This window comes from Hemibagrus wyckioides, linkage group LG17, assembly GCF_019097595.1.
Source record: "Hemibagrus wyckioides isolate EC202008001 linkage group LG17, SWU_Hwy_1.0, whole genome shotgun sequence".
In the NCBI taxonomy this organism is placed as follows: domain Eukaryota; kingdom Metazoa; phylum Chordata; class Actinopteri; order Siluriformes; family Bagridae; genus Hemibagrus; species Hemibagrus wyckioides.
In genome coordinates, this window is record NC_080726.1 from 1,195,705 (window position 1) to 1,215,333 (window position 19,629).

Below are 19,629 nucleotides of genomic sequence, written 5' to 3' on the forward strand. Positions count from 1 at the left end.
ACAGATATACATACATATACACACAGATATACACACACACACACACATACAGATATACATACACATACACACACACACACAGATATACATACATATACACACACAGATATACACACACACACACACACATACAGATATACATACACATACACACACACACACAGATATACATACATATACACACACACAGATATACACACACACAGATATACATACACATACACACACACACAGATATACATACATATACACACACACAGATATACACACACACACACACACACAGATATACACACACACACATACAGATATACATACACATACACACACACACACACACACACAGATATACATACATATACACACACACAGATATACACACACACACACACAGATATACACACACACACACACAGATATACATACACATACACACACACACACACACACACACACAGATATACATACATATACACACACACAGATATATACACACACACACACACACAGATGTACATACACATACACAGATATACACACACACAGATGTACATACACATACACACATACACAGATGTACATACACATACACACATACACAGATATACATACATATACACACACACAGATATACACACACACACACAGATGTACACACACACACACACACACAGATGTACATACACATACACACATACACAGATGTACATACACATACACACATACACAGATATACACACACACACACACACAGATATACATACATATACACACACACACAGATATACACACAGATATACATACATATACACACACACAGATATACACACACACACACAGATGTACATACACATACACAGATGTACATACATATACACACACACAGATATACATACATATACACACACACACACACACACACACACACACATACACACATACACAGATATACACACACACACACACAGATATACATACATATACACACACACACAGATATACACACAGATATACATACATATACACACACACAGATATACACACACACACACAGATGTACATACACATACACAGATGTACATACATATACACACACACAGATATACATACATATACACACACACAGATATACACACAGATATACATACACATACACACATACACAGATATACACACACACACACACAGATATACATACACACACACACAGATATACACACACACACACAGATATATACACACACACAGATATATACACACACACAGATGTACATACACATACACACACAAACACAGATATACACACACACACACACACAGATATACATACACACACACACAGATATACACACACACAGATATACATACATATACACACACACAGATATATACACACACACAGATATATACACACACACAGATGTACATACACATACACACACAAACACAGATATACACACACACACACACAGATATACATACACACACACACAGATATACACACACACACAGATATACATACATATACACACACACAGATATACACACACACAAACACAGATGTACATACACATACACACACACACAGATATACACACACACACACACACACACACACAGATATACATACATACACACACACACACAGATATACATACATATACACACACACAGATATACACACACACACACACACACACAGATGTACATACACATACACACATACACAGATGTACATACACATACACAGATATACACACACACACACAGATATACACACACACACACACAGATATACATACATATACACACACACAGATATACATACACACACACACACACACACACACACAGATGTACATACACATACACACATACACAGATGTACATACACATACACACATACACATATATACACACACACACACACAGATATACATACACACACACACAGATATACACACACACACACACAGATATACATACATACACACACACACACACAGATATACATACATATACACACACACAGATATATACACACACACACACACACACAAACACAGATGTACATACACATACACACACACACAGATATACACACACACACACACACAGATATACATACATACACACACACACACACAGATATACATACATATACACACACACACAGATATACACACACACAGATATACACACACTCAGATATACACACACACAGATATACACACACACACACACAATAATAAACTCCACAGTGCAACAGGTAACATTCACAATCCAGCAGCAAATGAACCTTAAACCTCTCTCACTCTTTCTATCACTCTCTCTCCATCTCTCTCTTTGACCTTCCATGAATCTCTCACTACATCCCTCTGTCTGTCTGCTACTCTGTCTTTCTGTCCATCTGTTTGTGTCCATCTCCTGTTCATCCCTCCGTCTATCCCTTCATCTATACATCTGCCTCTCTATCACTCCCTCCCTTTTACTTTATCATTCCCTCTCCCCCCCCCCACTGACCTTGTACAGACTGCAGACCAGTAGGAAGAGTGAGTTCATAGCTTTCTGCTGCAGCTCTTCAGTGTGCTCCTGTAAACACACAGATGATAAACAGGAAGCAGGAAGGTAAAGATGATTAAAGATGAAAGGTTTCCGAATGAGGGAGGTCAATCAGGTGACCGATTCTTCTCACCCCGTTGATGGTGACCCACGGCACGTATTGATGCGGTGGCTGTAAAGCGGCGGTTTTCTTGGCGTTCTCGTGCATTAACTGGTTTCCCTCGTTACCATTCACACAGGCCATGATGTCACCGAAGCTCGTTTCTGGACTGAACACCGCAAGACACTGAGGACAAACAATCACACCATCAATACACACTGACCAGGAACTGACCACTACCAGAGATGACATTTACTGAAACATGCTTTATCTCAGAAAGAAGCAGGCTACCTCACACTGCTGACCACACTGCTGACCAGAAGGTGATCAGCAGAGGATGAAGAGATGAAGTGTGATAGAAATCTGGTATAATCATATACAAGACCTGAGGATTGAGACTAATCCGCGTACTGAGCCTAGTTCAGTTAGGGTTAAACTCGTCTGGTCCAGGTCAGATTAGTTAGTCTGGGTCAGATTATTGCCAGTGTGGATTAGGCTCAGATTAATGTGGGATAAACAGAGACCCTGTCTGACTGAGGTTACATTATTTCAGGATATATTTGAGGCTGGAGTGGTCCATGTGAGGAAACCTGGGGTCAAAGCAGGTGACTAATCTGAGATTACAGTAAGTTTAAGTCTGTTAGAGTAACACCAGTTAGGAGTCTGTGTCCCACTGAGGGTAGTGTGGGTCAGAGTGACGCCGTCCTGGACTAAGGGCCAGACAGAGTCAGGTCAGATTAAATCTGAGGCCAATATTGACCCCCTGAGGCTATTCTATTTGAGGGGCGTGGTGGCTCAAGTGGTTAAGGCTCTAGGTTGTTGACCAAAAGATTGGAAATTGCCACTGTTGGGCCCTTGAGCAAAGTCCTTAACCCTCTCTGCTCCAGGGGTGCTGTATCATGGCTGACCCTGCGCTCTGACCCCAATCTCCAAGGATGAGATATGTGAAGAAAGAATTTCACTGTGCTGTAATGTATATGTGACAAAAAAAGGCTATTTTTGGTCAGAGGCAGAGGTGTAAAATCAGTGATCATGAAGACTTACAGATTCTGCCGCCTTCACCACGTTCTCAGCAGCTTCCATGCAGTAAATCACAGGAACCGCAGCACTGGGCACTTTCTTCATCACACACGTCTGAACACACACACACACACACACAAACACACACACACACACATTAATCAGAGGATCACACACACACACACCTGAGCAGGTGTAGCTATGACATCACCCTGTTTTTATCATCCTGATTATTTTCTATAGTCTCACCTCGATCATGTTGCCCAGACACTCGTCCGGTCCGTGCTGACAGGTGAACTCGTACTTGTCTCCGACCTGCTTCTCCTGCAGGACACAGACCCAGGGGTCAGTGAGAATTCACAGCGTTTAAATCCTGACTTCTGATTGGTCATCAGGTGCTGATTAATTCTCTCTAACAGTGGCGCAGGTTTATACACATACATATATATAACGCTTCACTCTGATACGTTAGGGTTTCTATAGCAACAGCTCAGACGTGTACAGCACACACTCCACCGTGTCACGTGTGGAAGGAGTCTCCAGTGTCAGCACAGTCTGAAATAAAGCTGTAACTTGAAGCTTCTTGTGTCAGTGTTAATTACAGTGTGTGTGTGTGTGTGTGTGTGTGTGTGCTGTACCTCTGCGTTGCCGTACGGGATGAGATCCACGTTAATGATGTTCCTCAGCATGATGAGAGTGGGCATGAACTGTAACGCCATAAACTCCTGGCAATCAGGACACAGAGACTCATAATACAGAGACACACTGACAGGAACAGCGCTTCTGCTGGAGTTCACCTGCTCACACACACACACACACATGGAATTCTGTGTGATTATTAGGCATTATTACTACAACACATGACTTCCAGACGCTCTACAGGTTGGAATCTTGTGGCTTGGTGGTGGTCACTGCTGCTGTGGATAGATCTGAGTGGTCAATCTGTGACCCAGGAACTGGCTGTAGACAGAACCACTCAGAGACTATTACACCTGATCTGAACATCTCTGAACTGCTGTTGCATCGGTCAGCTTTCAGCAGGAAGGAATTAGTGTCAAGTCTATAATGACCTCAGAAGCTACACTGACCAATCAGTTCCTCTTGGTTGCTGTTGTAGAAAGGACATTATTTACATTTACATTATTTCCTGTCCAGTGTCCCCCAGATGAGGCCTTCTGAGCCTGGTTCCTCTTAAAGTTTCTTCCTCAGATCATCTCAGGGAGTTTTTCCTCACCACCGTCACCTCAGGCTTCTCATTAGGAATAAATGTTAGAGATAAATCATAACTTCACTTTAAACTTTGTCTTATTTAAACTGCAGTGTATTAGTGTGTTATTTTCATGTCCACACAGGGAGCCTCGTGTTAATGGAGGATTAAAGTCACACTCTTCTGTAATGCACTGAAACGGAATTCTTGGCTCTTGTGACAGTGATGTGTCTTCATTTTAAACGAATCCTTAATTTGACTCAGGTACAACGAGTCGGCTCAGAGAGCGATTCGTTCATTTTGTATTGACCGCGCATGCGCAACATCATTTAGGCTCTGTACGGGAAACAAGATCAGTCAATCTCCTGAGTCGTGCTCTCCTTCATCACGTGACAAAAAGATCCGTTCATTTTGCTGAACGAGAGTCAAACATCCGAGTCAGTAAAATGATCCGAACTTCCTATTACTAGAATACAGTATTCATAACAGTTATAGGAGGCGATTTAAGAGTCACGTGTAAGTGTGAACTGCGAGAGAAAGAAAGAGAGAGAGAGAGAGAGAGAGAGAGAGAGAGACTGCAGTTGCGGTTTTGTGATTGTGTGTGTGTGTGTTTCTCACCCAGAACTTGTCAGTCGGTGAGCTCGTGCACTCCTTCACCAACACTACCAGGCACACGAGCGCGAACTTCAACACACACATCCCTGCAGAGGGTCTGAAGAAGAAGAAAAAGAAGTGTGTGTGTGTGTGTGTGTGTGTGTGTGCTGTTTTTAAGTTACACACTTCCCCGTGCTGTGACGCGGTCTGCTCCGGTGTCTCTCGCGCTGTAAGCCGAGTATGGAAACCAGCACGTGACATAAAGCGTTAATAAAAGAAAAGAAAAGGAATTTTGAATCAAATCCGTGTTTGTTTATTTATTTATTTGTTTATTTATTTATTATTAACCTCCGTGAGTTTCAGGCTCAGTGTTCAGACAACACTTTTAAAAACCGTCCACTTTATTAGGAACACATTGACGCTCTAATCAGCCAATCAGGAGACAGCAGTATAATCCATAACCTCATCCAGATGCAGGTCCAGATCTTCAGGTACTGTCCAGATCAAACCTCAGAATAAGGCAGAAGTCTGATCTCTGTCCAGATCTTCAGGTACTGTCCAGATCAAACCTCAGAATAAAGCAGAAGTCTGACCTCAGTGAGTGTTTCATGGTGGTTGGTTTGAGTTTTTCAGACTCTCGCTGATCTTCTCCTGAGATTTTCACACAACACTCTCTAGAGTTTACACAGAAAACCAACAGCATCCTGTGTGAGATTAAGTGGTAATAAAGTGGACATTAAGAGTGGCTATTATTCCTGCATCTATTACACGTGTTATAACGTCCTTCCTGTAGCTTTTGATTGAACTTCTCCATGCAGCTGTGTTTATTGTGTTATGAGGATGTTGTGTAGTGGATGTTTAGTGCTGTCTTTATTTAAAAGGCTCAGGGTTATAACACACACACACACACACACACCATGTTGTGATCATGAAAGCTTCCTCTTTTATTCAGTGTGCAACTTTCATCACAGACACTGTTTACTGGAACATCAGCACACACACACACACACACACACATACATCTGAAGTTCAGAGCTGTGTTTAATCAGAATTTTATTTATAGTGCATTGACACAATCACATGATGATGTTTCAAAATGATGATGATTCAAGTGAATTGCATGGCTGCATGCTCATCACTGCTAGTCACTAGAATGTTACCAGTTTGAGTTCCAGTACCACCAGTAAGCCGACAGACACCAGTTTAACATACTGTTCTGTCAGTACTGAGGTTTAGAAGCACTGGGTCTTGGTCAGATCTGGGGTCTCAGTCCTCAGGTGTCGGTCAGTGTTGGGGTTTGAACTCATGACCCTGTGGTTCTCTCACAGTTTGTGGTTTAAACCTCCAGGCTGCTCGCTCTCGTTCAGTCCTGAGGAGCTTGGTGCTGACCGGCTCTCCATCTCCTCTCAAGCAGGGTATGAGCTCACATCCTCACGGCGTCTGGTGTTCTAACCTCATGGAGCTCTAGTGCAGTTTAATGAGGAGCAGAGCAAGGCATTGTGGGTGATGAAGCGGTCGTCATGGCGATGTCAGGCAGCAAGCGACAGCTAGTGATGATGTCGATCTTGTCACACACCGCCCGGAGGTCATCCATGGCGACGCGGACGGCGTGCGAGGTGGCAATGACGACGCCCTGCGAGTGACTCAGGTGCGCCGTGGCCGCCCGGATGTCTCTGGTGGCTCCGTGATACACCTGTCTCACGCTCTGAGACACGTCCGCACACAGACGCGCATCGCTCTCCTGCAGTTTCTGCTGCAGCAACGAGCTGACCCGGCCGCCATGAGTGGGTGTGGTCGGGCTCTGCTGAGGGATGGACACGTCGTCGTGGCGATCCACAGTGAGAGGAGGTAAGTGATGATGGAATGCAGTGGGTTTTTCTTCCTCACCCTCGCTGTCCGTCTCTGAGGCTTCGCCCGGAACCGTGAGTCCAGAGGTCGTGTAGATCTCCTGATCCGAATCCGACTCAGACGCCTCTCCTTCCACCACAATCTGGGACTTTCTGTCTGCCATGGCCCTGGAAACTGGAAGATAAAAAAAAAATTACAGCTGCTCAAGGATTTAAAAACATTTTATTTCTAATATTTTTTTTATGAACAAGCCAATCAATAAATAAATAAATAAAGCATCACATTCACACACAATTACCTGTCATTCAGGTCTTTTACGTCATTATTATTATTCACACATCACTCACTCACCTGGACACTAGAAAGGGGAATTATGTTAAAATGCTGTTTGTTGACTATAGTTCAGCGTTTAACACTATAATCCCCTCCACACTCACCACCAAGCTGGAGCACCTGGGACTCAGCCCATCTCTTTGTCAGCGGATCTCCAATTTCCTAACTGGCAGATTACAGGCAGTAAGGATGGGCAGACATGTCTCAGCCTCACTCACCCTCAGCACTGGAGCCCCTCAGGGTTGTGTTCTGAGCCCCCTGCTGTACTCTTTGTACACGTATGACTGCATGGCCACTACCAACTCCACCAACATCATCAAGTTTGCTGATAACACCGTTGTGGTCGGACTGATCTCCGACAACAATGAGACGGCCTACCTGGAGGAGATTAAGACTCTGGAGAACTGGTGCCAGAGGAACAACCTCCACCTTAACGGCAGCAAGACTAAGGAGCTGATAGTGGACTTCAGCAGAAAGCAGGAGAGGAACTACCAGACCCCTGTGATCAACAGCAGCCCAGTGGAGAGAGTGGACAGCTTCAGATACCTCTGTGTTCACATCATGCAGGACCTGTCATGGTCCTGTCACATCAACACCGTGGTGAAGAAGGCCTGACAGCGTCTCTTCCACCTCAGACGCATGAGAGACTTTAGACTGCCCGCTAAGGTGCTAAGGAACTTTTACTCCTGCACCATAGAGTGCATCCTTTTCTCTCGCTTGCGCTGCTTCCAGTAGTATATATTTATGATAAGAGTATTTATCCAATCATATTTCAGACAGTAGCTGAGCAGTGAGATTGTCCTTATTTCAGTACATAACCCCCGTACTGCTGCTGTCTGCACACTGCACATTATTGTACACTATTCACTTTATATAGTTCTGTATAATACAGTTGTTTACATTTTACATATCTTACATTTGTTATATATATTCTATATTTTATACATATTCTGTATACACATATACCCTACCTTACTTATTTATATTTATATTTTTATTTACCTACTGTAAATTGTAGTTTTTTTTTTATATTTTATATTACGTATTTTATCCCTGTCTTTTTCTGTCCTTATTCCTTTTCCTTTTCAAGGGTTAAAGCAGATAGTGGTGTAAGCATTTCACTGTATATCACACTGGGTACCATTATATATGAGACCAATAACATTAGAATTTGATATTTGTTAATTGTTAAAATATTCTCTTTAGGTTATAATAATAATATTTAAATTAGATTAGATTTCGGTGACAAAGTAGCTGAGGATAATTTGCATAATAATGTAAAGGAGTATTTACAAAATATTTACAGGAATATCATTTATCACGTCACTGTTCTGTCCTGTCTAACAGCGCGCGCATCTCCTATACTCTTTGATCTGACCGCTCCTACTCTTTGATCTGACCGCTAACACATTTCAGTACTGAAGTTAGGATAAAAACACACTCATGTCTTATAAATTTTACTCACATCTCAGACTTCCCGGAGCTGTCTCAGGGGTCACGTGGCTTATCATATGACACGCGTGAAGCCGGCTACGGGCCAATAAGGCACGTGACTTGCTCCGTCAAACTAAAAGTCGGCTCGAGACGATGCTCGATTAAAAGACCAGAAAACAAATGGAGGAAAATAAATGTCCAGGTTTGCGTGAAGTCTTTAACCCTTTGTTTCCGTGTCTCGAGAGAAATTAGCACTTTGTCCTCGAGTTTTTTCTCACCTCATTAAACTCAGTGACAACCTGGATTAGTTTTTTTTTGGTATAGAAAAACAACTTTAGGCATCAAATATTCTAGACACAAGTAGTGTTTTCATGTTAAGTGAATCTTCTTTCAGCTTTTCCCTTCAGAAGTCACCGTAGCAAATCATCTCTCCATGGTAGGTGAATCACTTGGTGTTTATTCAGGTCCTGCTGAAGACATGGACATTAAACACTGAACTTGAGAACTGATATAAAGCCACTTACCTCCAGATGCCTGACCCATTGCTTTTCTTTTGGTCAGGAAGAGCCAGATAGAGTTCAGTGGGGTTTTTTTTTTTTTTAGGAACATCACAACATATCCAAAGAGGAGGTATATGGATGTAATAAATGAGGATATGAAGCTAGTGGGTGGAAGTGTTGAGGATGCAGAAGATAGGGATAGGTGGAGAGAAGATTTGCTGTGGAGACCCCTGAAGGGAAAAGCCAAAACGCAGTATACAAGAGGCTTAAAATTTAAATAGATCATGTAGAACAGACTTCCTGTTCTTTCTACAAGAAAAAGAAAGGATGAAGCCCATCACTCAACATGATTAGGGCTCAGGCTGTGATAAGCAAACAGGATTATATGGCTAAAGAATAATCCCTTCCTCCTTCTTACAAGACCTAAGAAGCTTACTTCATTGGTTATGTATAAAACAAGCTTTTCAACAGCAGAAGGTCACAGGCCTTCTTCCAAGAAAATTCTTTTCTGGACCTTGTAAACAATATCCAAAAGGACTAGACTTTAAACCCCCAAAGCACTGGACAGCATGAGAACTTGCTAGCAGAAGGTTGCCAACTTTAAGCCCCAGCTCTTGAGTAAAGGCCATGTTGATAAAAAGCAAAGGCTGTGGCTTAAGCATGGACACATGAAAGAGCACTAGTAGAGGCCATGACTTTACAGCCAACAGACATAACATGGACTTCCAAGATGCCTTTGTCCAGAAGATCTTACAAGTTCTACAACTTAATTTCCACACCAAATGAACCAGAGACTGTTTTGAAAGTCAAATACTTTTATTTTGCACAGCTTCAATAAACAAACTGAGAAGAACTTTGGGTGAAGATCACTTCTCCACTAGACACTAGTCCTGATGTCTGAGAAGAGCCTTCTTCCACTGCAGCATAAACGGCTCTTTCTGAAGAGAAAGGAGAACAAGGTCAATAAACCAGTCAAGGAAAGAAGCAAACAGCACTAAAGGGGTCTACTCACTTGTTCTGGTGCACATCGGTTCACAAGAGTCCAGTGCATTTGGAAGGCACACAGCTGTACTGCAGTGGATGTAGAGCTGAGGGGGAAGGAAGAAAGTGAGCAAAAGAACCCACTTCATGTGTAGAAGAGCATGAGGAGAACTCGAGCCTTTACCGTCTCCTGCAGTGGAGCCATGGAGGTCTTATCCACAAACGTAAACATCTTCAGGACAAAGCGTCTGTAATGGGTAGGGTACGCAAGTCTGGATGTTCCATTCACTGGGATCAGCCTGGTCAAGTAGCGGTCATCCTTGTATGGACACCTTTGGAATACACAAGGTCATTACTTCCTGTTCAATATGGTCATGGGACTCCAAAAACAGAAGACTTGAGCTTACCCATTCACCAAAAGGTCCCACTGGGGAAGGCTGTAGGGGTTAGGAGCAGCAGTCACCCAGCAGCTTCCCAAAACCAGGACAATATTCGGATCAGTTCTGCCCACAATGCGCACCTCAACATACACCGGTTCCCTCAGAACCTTAGTCACAGGGTAGTCAAGAGCACTGTAGTAGGAGTTATAGGCTATTTGTTCTGTGGAGAGATGGGGGGGGGGGGGCATTAACACCTGTTGAAACTACTGAAATTCAGACTGCATTCCAGATGTCCAGACAGGGCTCACCTGCTACACAACCCTTTGTGACACATTGACCTTTTCCTAGTCTTAGTTCTACTTGGAGAGGTCCAGAAGCAACAAGGGGCAGAGGATCAACATTGGCTGCAGGGTCAATAGACAAAGCAGCCAAGCCAACACCTGAATATTTACACTGGAAGTACAGCCTACAAAAGGAAAGAACAGGTCAGTAAAAGGCTTAAATATTCCCTGGACCATGAGTTTTAGGTCACTTACTCATAATGAGTGTCTCGTGTGATTGAGCCACGGGGTCCAACCCCAACTTCATAGGAAGAGACCATCCTGTTTTCATAGATGACATAGCCACCCTTCACCTAGACAGAGGGGAACAGAGGTGAGCTTGAAATGAGTCACTGAAATTAAGGCATTTAGGAGAAAACCATTTAGACACAAACCATCATGGTTGTCCCACAAGCAGTCACAGGAAACTGGTAAATAGCAAAGGCTGCATTTGAGTCAACAGGACTGCAGGGTCCAGCATTTCCTCCCAACATGCTGATGGACTCCAGGCTTATCCTGGGAAGGGTTGTATCTCTGGCTGCCACCAACACAAACTGGCCATCAAGGGTACACTGCACGGTCACTGGGAACACCAAAGGAAAGAAAGGAATCAGTTTTAACATGTTAAACCACAATCAAGACAAACAGAACTCCAAACTCACCAGTTTTCCCATAATAGCACTGTTGACCATCAAAACAGCAGTTTATAGTATTACACCGAGCAGCCTTGATGCCAGGTTCTCCACAAGGGACTCTTTCATAGTCTTGCACTTGGCATTTCTGAACCTGGCCAGACATCTGTGGCGGCACAGTGGGCTTCCCAGGAAGCGGAGAATCCTGAGATGGCTTCTTCACATTTGTTGGGGCTGCAGGAATACTGCTCACACAGCCAAAGGCAAGAAAAAGCCCCAAAACCACCAAACTTACCCCTGTAGTCACCATTGTTCCCAAACTGCATACACCAACATTTAGCTAGGCTGCGCCATCTGTCTTTTATTGTGTCTCCAGTCCTAATTGAATCAGGAGTCTCCGCCTACTTAACTAGTCGTTAATGAAGTTCCAGCCGTGTGACGTCATTAACCACGTTAATCACCGCATTTTCGAGCGGCGTTTTAAACAGACATTTGTTCGAATTACTTATGTTAATTATCTGTGAGAGTATCCCAGCAGTCTGAGCTTGGACAGCTAATCAACACTTTTAATTTATGCCAGGGGTGTCCAGTCTATCCAGAAAGGGCTGGTGTAAGTGCAGGTTTTCATTCCAACCAAGCAGAAGCTACACCTTATTCCAACTGGCTAATCAACTGATCTTGGCTTTCACTAGACTCAGGTGTGGCTTCTGCTCAGTTGGAATGAAAACCTGCTCCCACACCGGCCCTTTGCGGATAACATTGGACATTCCTGATTTATGCATTTAAATGAATTAAACATTTTGTCTTAACAAAAATAAGATAAAACCATTATTATAAAAAGGTGCACAAGCAATAGCTCACATCTGAAGCTCTTCTCATATTAAAGGTGACCTGGTTTTAAAATCGCTAGTGCAGATATTTGTTTCTTAACATTTACATGCCAAGTATTTTATTAATAAATGTTTATTTTTCTAGTATTACCTGAACATGTGCTTGCAGCATAGGTGACTCTTATTTTGACAGAGATTTCTTTGCTTGTTGTGTACCAGACAAAATGGAGGGAGACGAAAATACAAAATAAAAGTTAGATGTTTAAATTCTCTGCAATATATTGAATGCAAAATGAAATGATTCTAGCTTCATTTAATTATATTATTAATTTTATGTCATATTTAAATGATGTGACTGTTAGTACACATGTACTGATGCCTCCATAAGCACACAAGTATGAAGGATTAGCACCACTGTGATGGGTTTGTGAAGGGTTCAGTGTGATGGTTGAGTTATTTGTTTGGTTTATTTATAGATTTCGACCAAAGCAATCTGAGAGTTAATTTTTAGTTCCATTTATCCAGATGGTGAGATCTTCTCATCGCTCTGGTGAGGCCAAGACGTTCTCTTACTGAGTGTGAAGGTTCTTCCACACTAGCAGAACGCTCTCCCAGCCATAATCAGGGGGTTCTTAGTGGGACATTTGAGGTCCTCAGAGATCTTCTGGCCAAACATCTCATTCTGTCCAAGATAAGGTCATTTCACCCAGTCTGAAGATGGTCCCATCCCAAGCTTAGGTTTCAGTTTCAGCCCAAATCAGAGTTCTATCTGTGAAGATGTTTCCATCATGGGTTCTTTTGCCCAAACTCGGTGGTTCCGATCAAACTGTGTGTCTTCAGATGGTTCCACTGCTCCTCTAAAAGACTAATTTACTTTAAGGTCACGTCTTAATTATTGTTTATCTGAGGAGGACTGAAGATTGTGTGTGTGTGTGTAGACCTTTGAACCAGTTGCTCATTGACAGATTGTGGAAGTATGCATGCTCTGAGAAACACACACACACACACACCATGATGAAGATACGGAGCACCTGCTGCTAGAAGGAAGGAAGACTGAGGAGCTGTGTGAACAATGGCTGATGTTTTTAGGAGATGGAGGGCAGGTTGGGGTTTTCCCACTACGCTGTTGTGTGTTTATGGATTTCTCAGCTCGGTGAAACCGATAGAACCGTTTCTGATCAGCTACATGACCGGACCGGACAAAAACCTCACCATCGAGCAGGTAGATTCTAGACAGCTTTATTCAGGAAACTGTTGGGTTGATCGGGTTCAGATCTGGGTTCCGTCTGCTATACAAGTTTATATATGGGGTTTAAATAGCTTGTGTGTTTGTTACACATAAACACTGTTAAATAAATAATATTTCTATATTTTATTGCCATAGATGTGAGAAAATCTTTTATTTTGCATGTTTCTCATCATTTTAGCTCTGAGATCGTTTCAGCTTCTTCGGAATTTTATGAACGTCACCAGATGCCGAATACAGAGCACCGTGTACGTGTACGTTAGCACCGTTAATGCTAACTCTATCAATAATTCTGATTATTCTACACTTTCATACTATTGTTTTGATTTGAAATAATTGATTCTTTAGATATATTCAGAGGAAGTTACCAAAATGTTTAAATAATGTGATTATTATCTATTTTTCTGTGAATGAATCATTTAATCTGGCTGTATTAGTCCACTGGTGTTGTCCAGTCCACACATCTGGTCATTGTGTCATAATGGTTTTGTCTTGTTGTGTTTTTGGTCTTTGCCTTGGGTGTCATCTGTATGGTCTACAGCGCGTCCTTCACACGTACACCTCTGAATAAAAGCTCAGGCTGAATTCTCCAGCTCATGTTTAGACTACAGAACACCAGGCTGATAAAGAGCAGTGTTTTATCATCCAGAACGTTCTACAACAAAAAGAAATACAGAGGTTATTGAGTCAATGTGTAGTTATAAAAATATGGATCGTTTTAAGAATGAGAGATGGTATAGTGTCTTTTATGGAAGTGAAAGTTTCCAGAGAAAAGTTCTCAAAGGAACCATAGGATCACTGAGGGTCAGGAGCAGAGCAGGGCTACAGACGAGGTCAAGACCTCAGATATACATGGGGGAATTATAAATCATAATAAACACAGAGAGTGGGATTATAAATCATTATAAACACAGAGAGTGGAGCAAGAGTCCAGGGCCTGTTAGAAGTGACAGGGCTGAGTTCTGACATAGGGATGAGGGATAGAGTAAACACATGGAGGAACTTAATCTCCATGGTCTCTAAGAGGTACCACCACCAATCCCATGCATCTCCAGGCTCCATGTGGAACATCTTCAGCAGCAGTGAGCAGCTCCAAGATCCAGGAGCTAACACAGGGGACAATGAGTGAGTAGGTCCAAGGGGCTGACATGGGAGAAGATCAGGAGCACAGAGTGAGGTTTGCACTGAGGATCCATGTGGGACAAGGGTCAAGGCCAGGGGCTGATAGAGCACACAAGGATCAGAAGACAGAGAAGAACTGATATGGAAAAGGAGCGTCAGGGATCAACATGGACCATGGACCAACACCAGGGGCAAGGGTCCAGGGCCTGATAGAAGTGAGACGGGTCAGGGCTGGGTTCTAACACAGGGATGAAAGAACAGGCTATGAGGTCATTTTATTTGAAATTGTATTTTAATCCTGACCTTCTTTAATTCCTCCCACTCAGGTGACTAATCAGATTTTCCCAGTGTGGACGTACTCGTACCTGGCCGTCCTACTTCCTGTCTTCCTGCTCACAGACTGGCTGCGCTACAAACCCGTGATCATGCTTCAGTGCTGCACGCTTTTCCTAACCTCTGCTATGCTGCTGTGGCTAGAGAGTGTAGCGGAGATGCAGGTGATGCAGTTCACCTACAGCGTGGTGACAGCGTGTGAGGTGGCATACTTCTCCTACATCTACAGCGTGGTGGATTTGCAGTTTTACCTGAAAGCCACGTCCTTCTGTCGCTCTGCTCAGCTGATTGGCTACACCGTCGGTTCTGTCGCAGGACAGATCCTGCTTTCACTCGAATTAATGTCATACTACTACATCCTGGTGTTCACATTAGTGCTCATCTCCATTTCCTCCATTGCTGTACTCCTCCTGCCCATGCCCAGCACCAGCATGTTCTTCCACCAGAGTAAACGGAGAGAGGAAGACATGAATCAGGAGGAAGACTGCGGTGAGACAGACAAGACAGTGGAAACAGAATGTACGAGTGGTAGTGTAGATGTAGAAATGATGGAGAACAAGCAGAAGAACTCACTCACTCAGAAGAAGGTTCAGGAAGAACCTGGAGCAGATGTGGAGAAATCAGGTGAGGTGATTGGTTAATCATCCACATCTCCTGAAGGTTACAGTGAAGCTCATGTGAACTCTTGCTCTTCCTGTAGGTTTTAGTAAAACTATGCTGCAGCTCTGGTCAGATTTCCGATGCTGTTTCTCCTCCACTGAAATGCTGATCTGGTCAGTGTGGTGGGCCATGGCGACCTGTGGCTACAATCAGACTGTGAACTACGTTCAAGCGCTGTGGGAAACCGTGGAGCCGAGCCAGAACAGCACGCTCTACAACGGAGGAGTCGAGGCTGTTTCCAACCTGTTCGGTGAGCACCAGGTTCTTCTGTCTCCAGGAGCAGGAACGTGGACGTGAAGCTTTTGTGTTCTGAGAGTTATAGCAGGAACAAACTGACAGCTTTGATTAGCCTCTGATCGGAACGAGATCTTCATCATGTCATGCTAAGTTTATTAGTTTCTGTATTGTCCAGGTGCAGCGTCGGCGTACGGTGTTGGGTTCAGCCGTGTTAATTGGTCTCATTGGGGTGAACTGGCTCTCGGCTCGCTCTCCGCCCTCAGCAGTGCAGCGCTCTACGTCATGGTCTTCATCTCCAACATCTGGGTCTGTTACGGCGGCTACATCGTCTTCAAGAGTCTCTATATGCTGCTCATTACCATCGCCATGTAAGAAGAGCTAGATTAAACAACCTGGAGACCATTGCTACAGATACACACCATAAATTAATGAATAGAGAAATGAATGAACTTGAGATAAACATGTGAAATGTGTTGGTGTTGGTGATCCATGTCTGAATATTCCCACGTTCTGTGCCAGGTTCCAGATTGCTGCTGGTTTGTCTGTAGAGCGTTATGCGCTGGTTTTTGGAGTCAACACCTTCATTGCACTCGTTCTGCAGACGATCCTCACCTCCATCGTTGTGGACAGCAGGGGACTCGGCCTGGACGTCATAACACAGGTGTGGATTAATAAATAAAGTCAAACTAAAGATCTGAACGTTAATGATTCTATCTACCTGAGGGAAGGATGGAGATGTGGAGAAGATAGCATCAGTTGAATCTTTTGAATCTGTTCACCGAAAAGTGATTCAGTTACCTTTTCTTCAAGTTACCTCATTCCACCACACCAGTGAAAGTCTGTTAGATGTTATGAGTAATTATTTCATAGTTTTATTCACTCATATGTTTTAGAACAGGGGTGTCCAATCTTATCCAGAAAGGGCCGGTGTGGGTGCAGGTTTTCACTCCAACCAAGCAGAAGCTACACCTGATTCCAACTGGCTAATCAGTAGTTCTTGGCTTTCAGTAGACTCAGGTATAGCTTCTGCTCAGTTGGAATGAAAACCTGCACCCACACCGGCCCTTTGCGGATAACATTGGACATCCCAGTTTTAGAATGAAGATTTATTCAAATCGGCATGTCCAGTCCACGAAGAGAAGGTCTGATGAGTTTATTTTCATGACATTTCAGTCAGTGCAGTGCAGTTTTCAGAGAATGGTCACAAATTAGGAGACGAATATCATTTTTACACATGTGTATGAAGACGTTTTCAACGTTACAATCATTTTTAAAGAGTCATGAGTCATTTTTAGTGGATTCTGCTGTGGACCAAACAGAAGGCTGTAAAACATCAAGCTGCCGTTGCTGGACCCTGGAGCAAGACCCTTAACCCTCAAGTGCTCAGTTTTGTAAATGAGGTAAATGTAAGTCTCTCTGGATAAGACTCCCATAAACCCACAGGATCAGCCGATCTCACGTCAGTGACTCAGCAGGACATGAGTCCAGTAAGCAGTGTTAATCATACAAAATGTGCAGTAATACAAATAAATAGTTCAATAATCCAGTCCCTGCTCCGTCTGACTGAAATGGCATGAAAATAAACTCATCAGACCTTCTCTTCATAACCTGGTTCATTCACCAAGTTCAGAATCAGAAGGTCTACTGCCCTCACTCAGACTCAAAGAGTTCGTCCACTCAGTGACACACTTCTCCACACACACCCTACTGCAGGCCTCAAAAAGCAGGAAGGATACATTTTCAAGCAAACAAAAATGATTCATTCAGTTAAATGATTCACTCAGATACACTGATTAATTTACTTAAATGATTCACTCATACACACTGATTCATTCACTTAAATGATTCACTCAGATACACTGATTCATTCACCTCAAATGATTCACTCAAATACACTGATTTATTCATTAAATGATAAATGATTCACTCAAATACACTGATTCATTCACTAAAAAGATTCACTCAAATACACTGATTCGTTCACGTCACTAACAGACACCAGATGGGCCATGGTGGACGTCAGGGGAGAAGTGGACAGATGTTGGGACAGCAAGAAGCAGAATGAGAAAAGGTTTGATGAGTGCCGACTGTAGAAATGTTAACCCTCGACAATTCACCTAACCGGATAACCAACCCGTCTTCACATGACTGTACGTGGAAACCATGAAGATTTATGTAAAGACTGGACACTGCCCATAGTTTGATGCCTACAAATGACTACATACCTGAAGAAGCTGAGTAATCTTAAACACTGTAGTGTCTGACCACAGTCAGGTCATGTGACCACTCATGTCAGGTCAGGAAGCAGGTGAAGCAGAGATGAAGCCTTCTGAGATCTGTATTGAGGTTGAAGTGAAGCTGTGATAACTCTAATCACAATATTAATGATAATAATAATAATAATAATAATAATAATAATTATAATTCTCTCATTTTTTTCTTGTTTTTCTTTCACAGTTTATTATCTATGCCTCATATTTCTGCCTGATTGCTCTGATCTTCTTCGCAAGAGGAGTGTACATGCTATTCCTGCAGAGGGCAAGGCAGAGAGAACCCGAGCCGAACACACACAGCGATGCAGGACAGGCTCACGGCTATTCAGTGAAACTCTAAAGTCCAGATCAGCTGCAGCTCCTCAGTTCAGACTCCCAGAGTGTGGGAACGAGATGAAGATATTAGGAAATAACTTTTATATGTTTCTGGAAATATACAAAATATAAACTGATATTCACAGTGCAATTATTATTATGTCAAATATTGCTGTATCATCATTATTGTTATTGTATTTTTGAATGAAATGAGTCCAGTAAGCAGTGTTAATCATACAAAATGTGCAATAATACAAATAAATAGTTCAATAATCCAGTCCCTGCTCCGTCATGACCATGTCCCTGTGCACTAAGCAGCTCCATGAAGACATGGTGTGGAGGTGAAGGTTAGAGACAGTGGAAGAGCTGGAGTGTACTGCACAGAGCCCTGACTCTGACTAAACACCACTGACCACCGACTGACCCCAGACCTCTTACACCAGAGTCTGATCTCACTAATGCTCCTGTAGCTGAATGATCACTAATCCCCACAGACACACTCCAACATCTAGTGGAGAACCTTCCATAACATCAGACACAGAGGACATTCAACATGCACATATGGGTTTGATGTTCAGGGTTGCACATACTTTTGTCCATCTATTGTGTAATGTTGTGGTTCTATAAGAAGAAGAACTCAGACTGGGAACTCTTCCATAACTGGAACACCAGTGATTTTCCCATCATATTTATTCATATTCG

At 42.9% G+C, this 19,629-nt stretch overlaps 4 protein-coding genes across 8 annotated transcripts in view; 1 reads left to right on the plus strand and 3 right to left on the minus strand.

Annotated features, from left to right (window-relative positions):
- Positions 1-5,726, minus strand: part of LOC131368105 (gamma-interferon-inducible lysosomal thiol reductase-like) — a 7,190-nt gene extending 1,464 nt beyond the window's left edge. Inside the window, exons 1-6 of the mRNA XM_058413987.1 lie at positions 5,508-5,726; positions 4,321-4,479; positions 3,932-4,006; positions 3,707-3,796; positions 2,696-2,848; positions 2,524-2,592 (exon numbers count right to left, since the gene is read on the minus strand). Of these exons, the coding sequence (XP_058269970.1) occupies positions 2,524-2,592; positions 2,696-2,848; positions 3,707-3,796; positions 3,932-4,006; positions 4,321-4,479; positions 5,508-5,588 (627 nt within the window). The 5' untranslated portion in view covers positions 5,589-5,726. The remainder of the gene's footprint in view (positions 1-2,523; positions 2,593-2,695; positions 2,849-3,706; positions 3,797-3,931; positions 4,007-4,320; positions 4,480-5,507) is intronic.
- Positions 5,727-6,700: 974 nt separating this feature from the next.
- bloc1s3 (biogenesis of lysosomal organelles complex-1, subunit 3) lies at positions 6,701-9,656 on the minus strand. 4 transcript variants are annotated; one of them, XM_058413988.1, is made up of 2 exons: positions 9,623-9,656; positions 6,701-7,505 (listed from the first exon to the last, which is right to left on the minus strand). In XM_058413988.1, the coding sequence occupies exons 1-2, from the start codon at positions 9,639-9,641 to the stop codon at positions 6,958-6,960; spliced, it is 567 nt and encodes a 188-aa protein (XP_058269971.1). In that variant the 5' UTR covers positions 9,642-9,656; the 3' UTR covers positions 6,701-6,957. The 4 variants fall into 4 exon arrangements, with proteins under 4 accessions (XP_058269971.1, XP_058269973.1, XP_058269975.1 ...); XM_058413990.1 differs by lacking the exon at positions 9,623-9,656 and adding an exon at positions 9,130-9,284; XM_058413992.1 differs by lacking the exon at positions 9,623-9,656 and adding an exon at positions 7,769-9,123.
- Positions 9,657-10,395: 739 nt separating this feature from the next.
- LOC131368104 (zona pellucida sperm-binding protein 4-like) lies at positions 10,396-12,510 on the minus strand. The gene is made up of 8 exons (XM_058413986.1): positions 11,942-12,510; positions 11,675-11,862; positions 11,496-11,593; positions 11,268-11,425; positions 10,987-11,179; positions 10,764-10,911; positions 10,611-10,686; positions 10,396-10,536 (listed from the first exon to the last, which is right to left on the minus strand). Exons 1-8 carry the CDS (start codon positions 12,219-12,221, stop codon positions 10,430-10,432), a joined length of 1,248 nt encoding a protein of 415 aa, XP_058269969.1. The 5' UTR covers positions 12,222-12,510; the 3' UTR covers positions 10,396-10,429.
- Positions 12,511-13,240: 730 nt separating this feature from the next.
- slc19a3a (solute carrier family 19 member 3a) lies at positions 13,241-19,197 on the plus strand. Of its 2 annotated transcripts, none has more exons than XM_058413984.1 (6): positions 13,241-13,963; positions 15,436-16,066; positions 16,143-16,352; positions 16,515-16,707; positions 16,859-17,000; positions 18,797-19,196. In XM_058413984.1, the coding sequence occupies exons 1-6, from the start codon at positions 13,814-13,816 to the stop codon at positions 18,950-18,952; spliced, it is 1,482 nt and encodes a 493-aa protein (XP_058269967.1). In that variant the 5' UTR covers positions 13,241-13,813; the 3' UTR covers positions 18,953-19,196. The 2 variants fall into 2 exon arrangements, with proteins under 2 accessions (XP_058269967.1, XP_058269968.1); XM_058413985.1 differs by lacking the exon at positions 13,241-13,963 and adding an exon at positions 14,128-14,241 and having other exon boundaries at positions 18,797-19,197.
- The last annotated feature ends 432 nt before the right edge of the window (positions 19,198-19,629 follow it).

Excerpts from the sequence above, each read along its gene's own strand:
- bloc1s3 (XM_058413990.1), bottom strand. The coding sequence starts at position 9,175 with ATGATAAGCCACGTGACCCCTGAGACAGCTCCGGGAAGTCTGAGAT. Across the intron at positions 7,506-9,129 it reads AGCTCCGGGAAGTCTGAGAT|TTTCCAGGGCCATGGCAGAC; the intron begins GTGAGTAAAATT and ends TTTATCTTCCAG.
- slc19a3a (XM_058413984.1), top strand. The coding sequence starts at position 13,814 with ATGGCTGATGTTTTTAGGAGATGGAGGGCAGGTTGGGGTTTTCCCACT. Across the intron at positions 16,353-16,514 it reads GGCTGTTTCCAACCTGTTCG|GTGCAGCGTCGGCGTACGGT; the intron begins GTGAGCACCAGG and ends TGTATTGTCCAG. Across the intron at positions 16,708-16,858 it reads CTGCTCATTACCATCGCCAT|GTTCCAGATTGCTGCTGGTT; the intron begins GTAAGAAGAGCT and ends GTTCTGTGCCAG.
- LOC131368104 (XM_058413986.1), bottom strand. The coding sequence starts at position 12,221 with ATGGTGACTACAGGGGTAAGTTTGGTGGTTTTGGGGCTTTTTCTTGCC. Across the intron at positions 10,912-10,986 it reads TGGGACCTTTTGGTGAATGG|GTGTCCATACAAGGATGACC; the intron begins GTAAGCTCAAGT and ends TGTATTCCAAAG. Across the intron at positions 10,687-10,763 it reads TGGCTCCACTGCAGGAGACG|CTCTACATCCACTGCAGTAC; the intron begins GTAAAGGCTCGA and ends CTTCCCCCTCAG.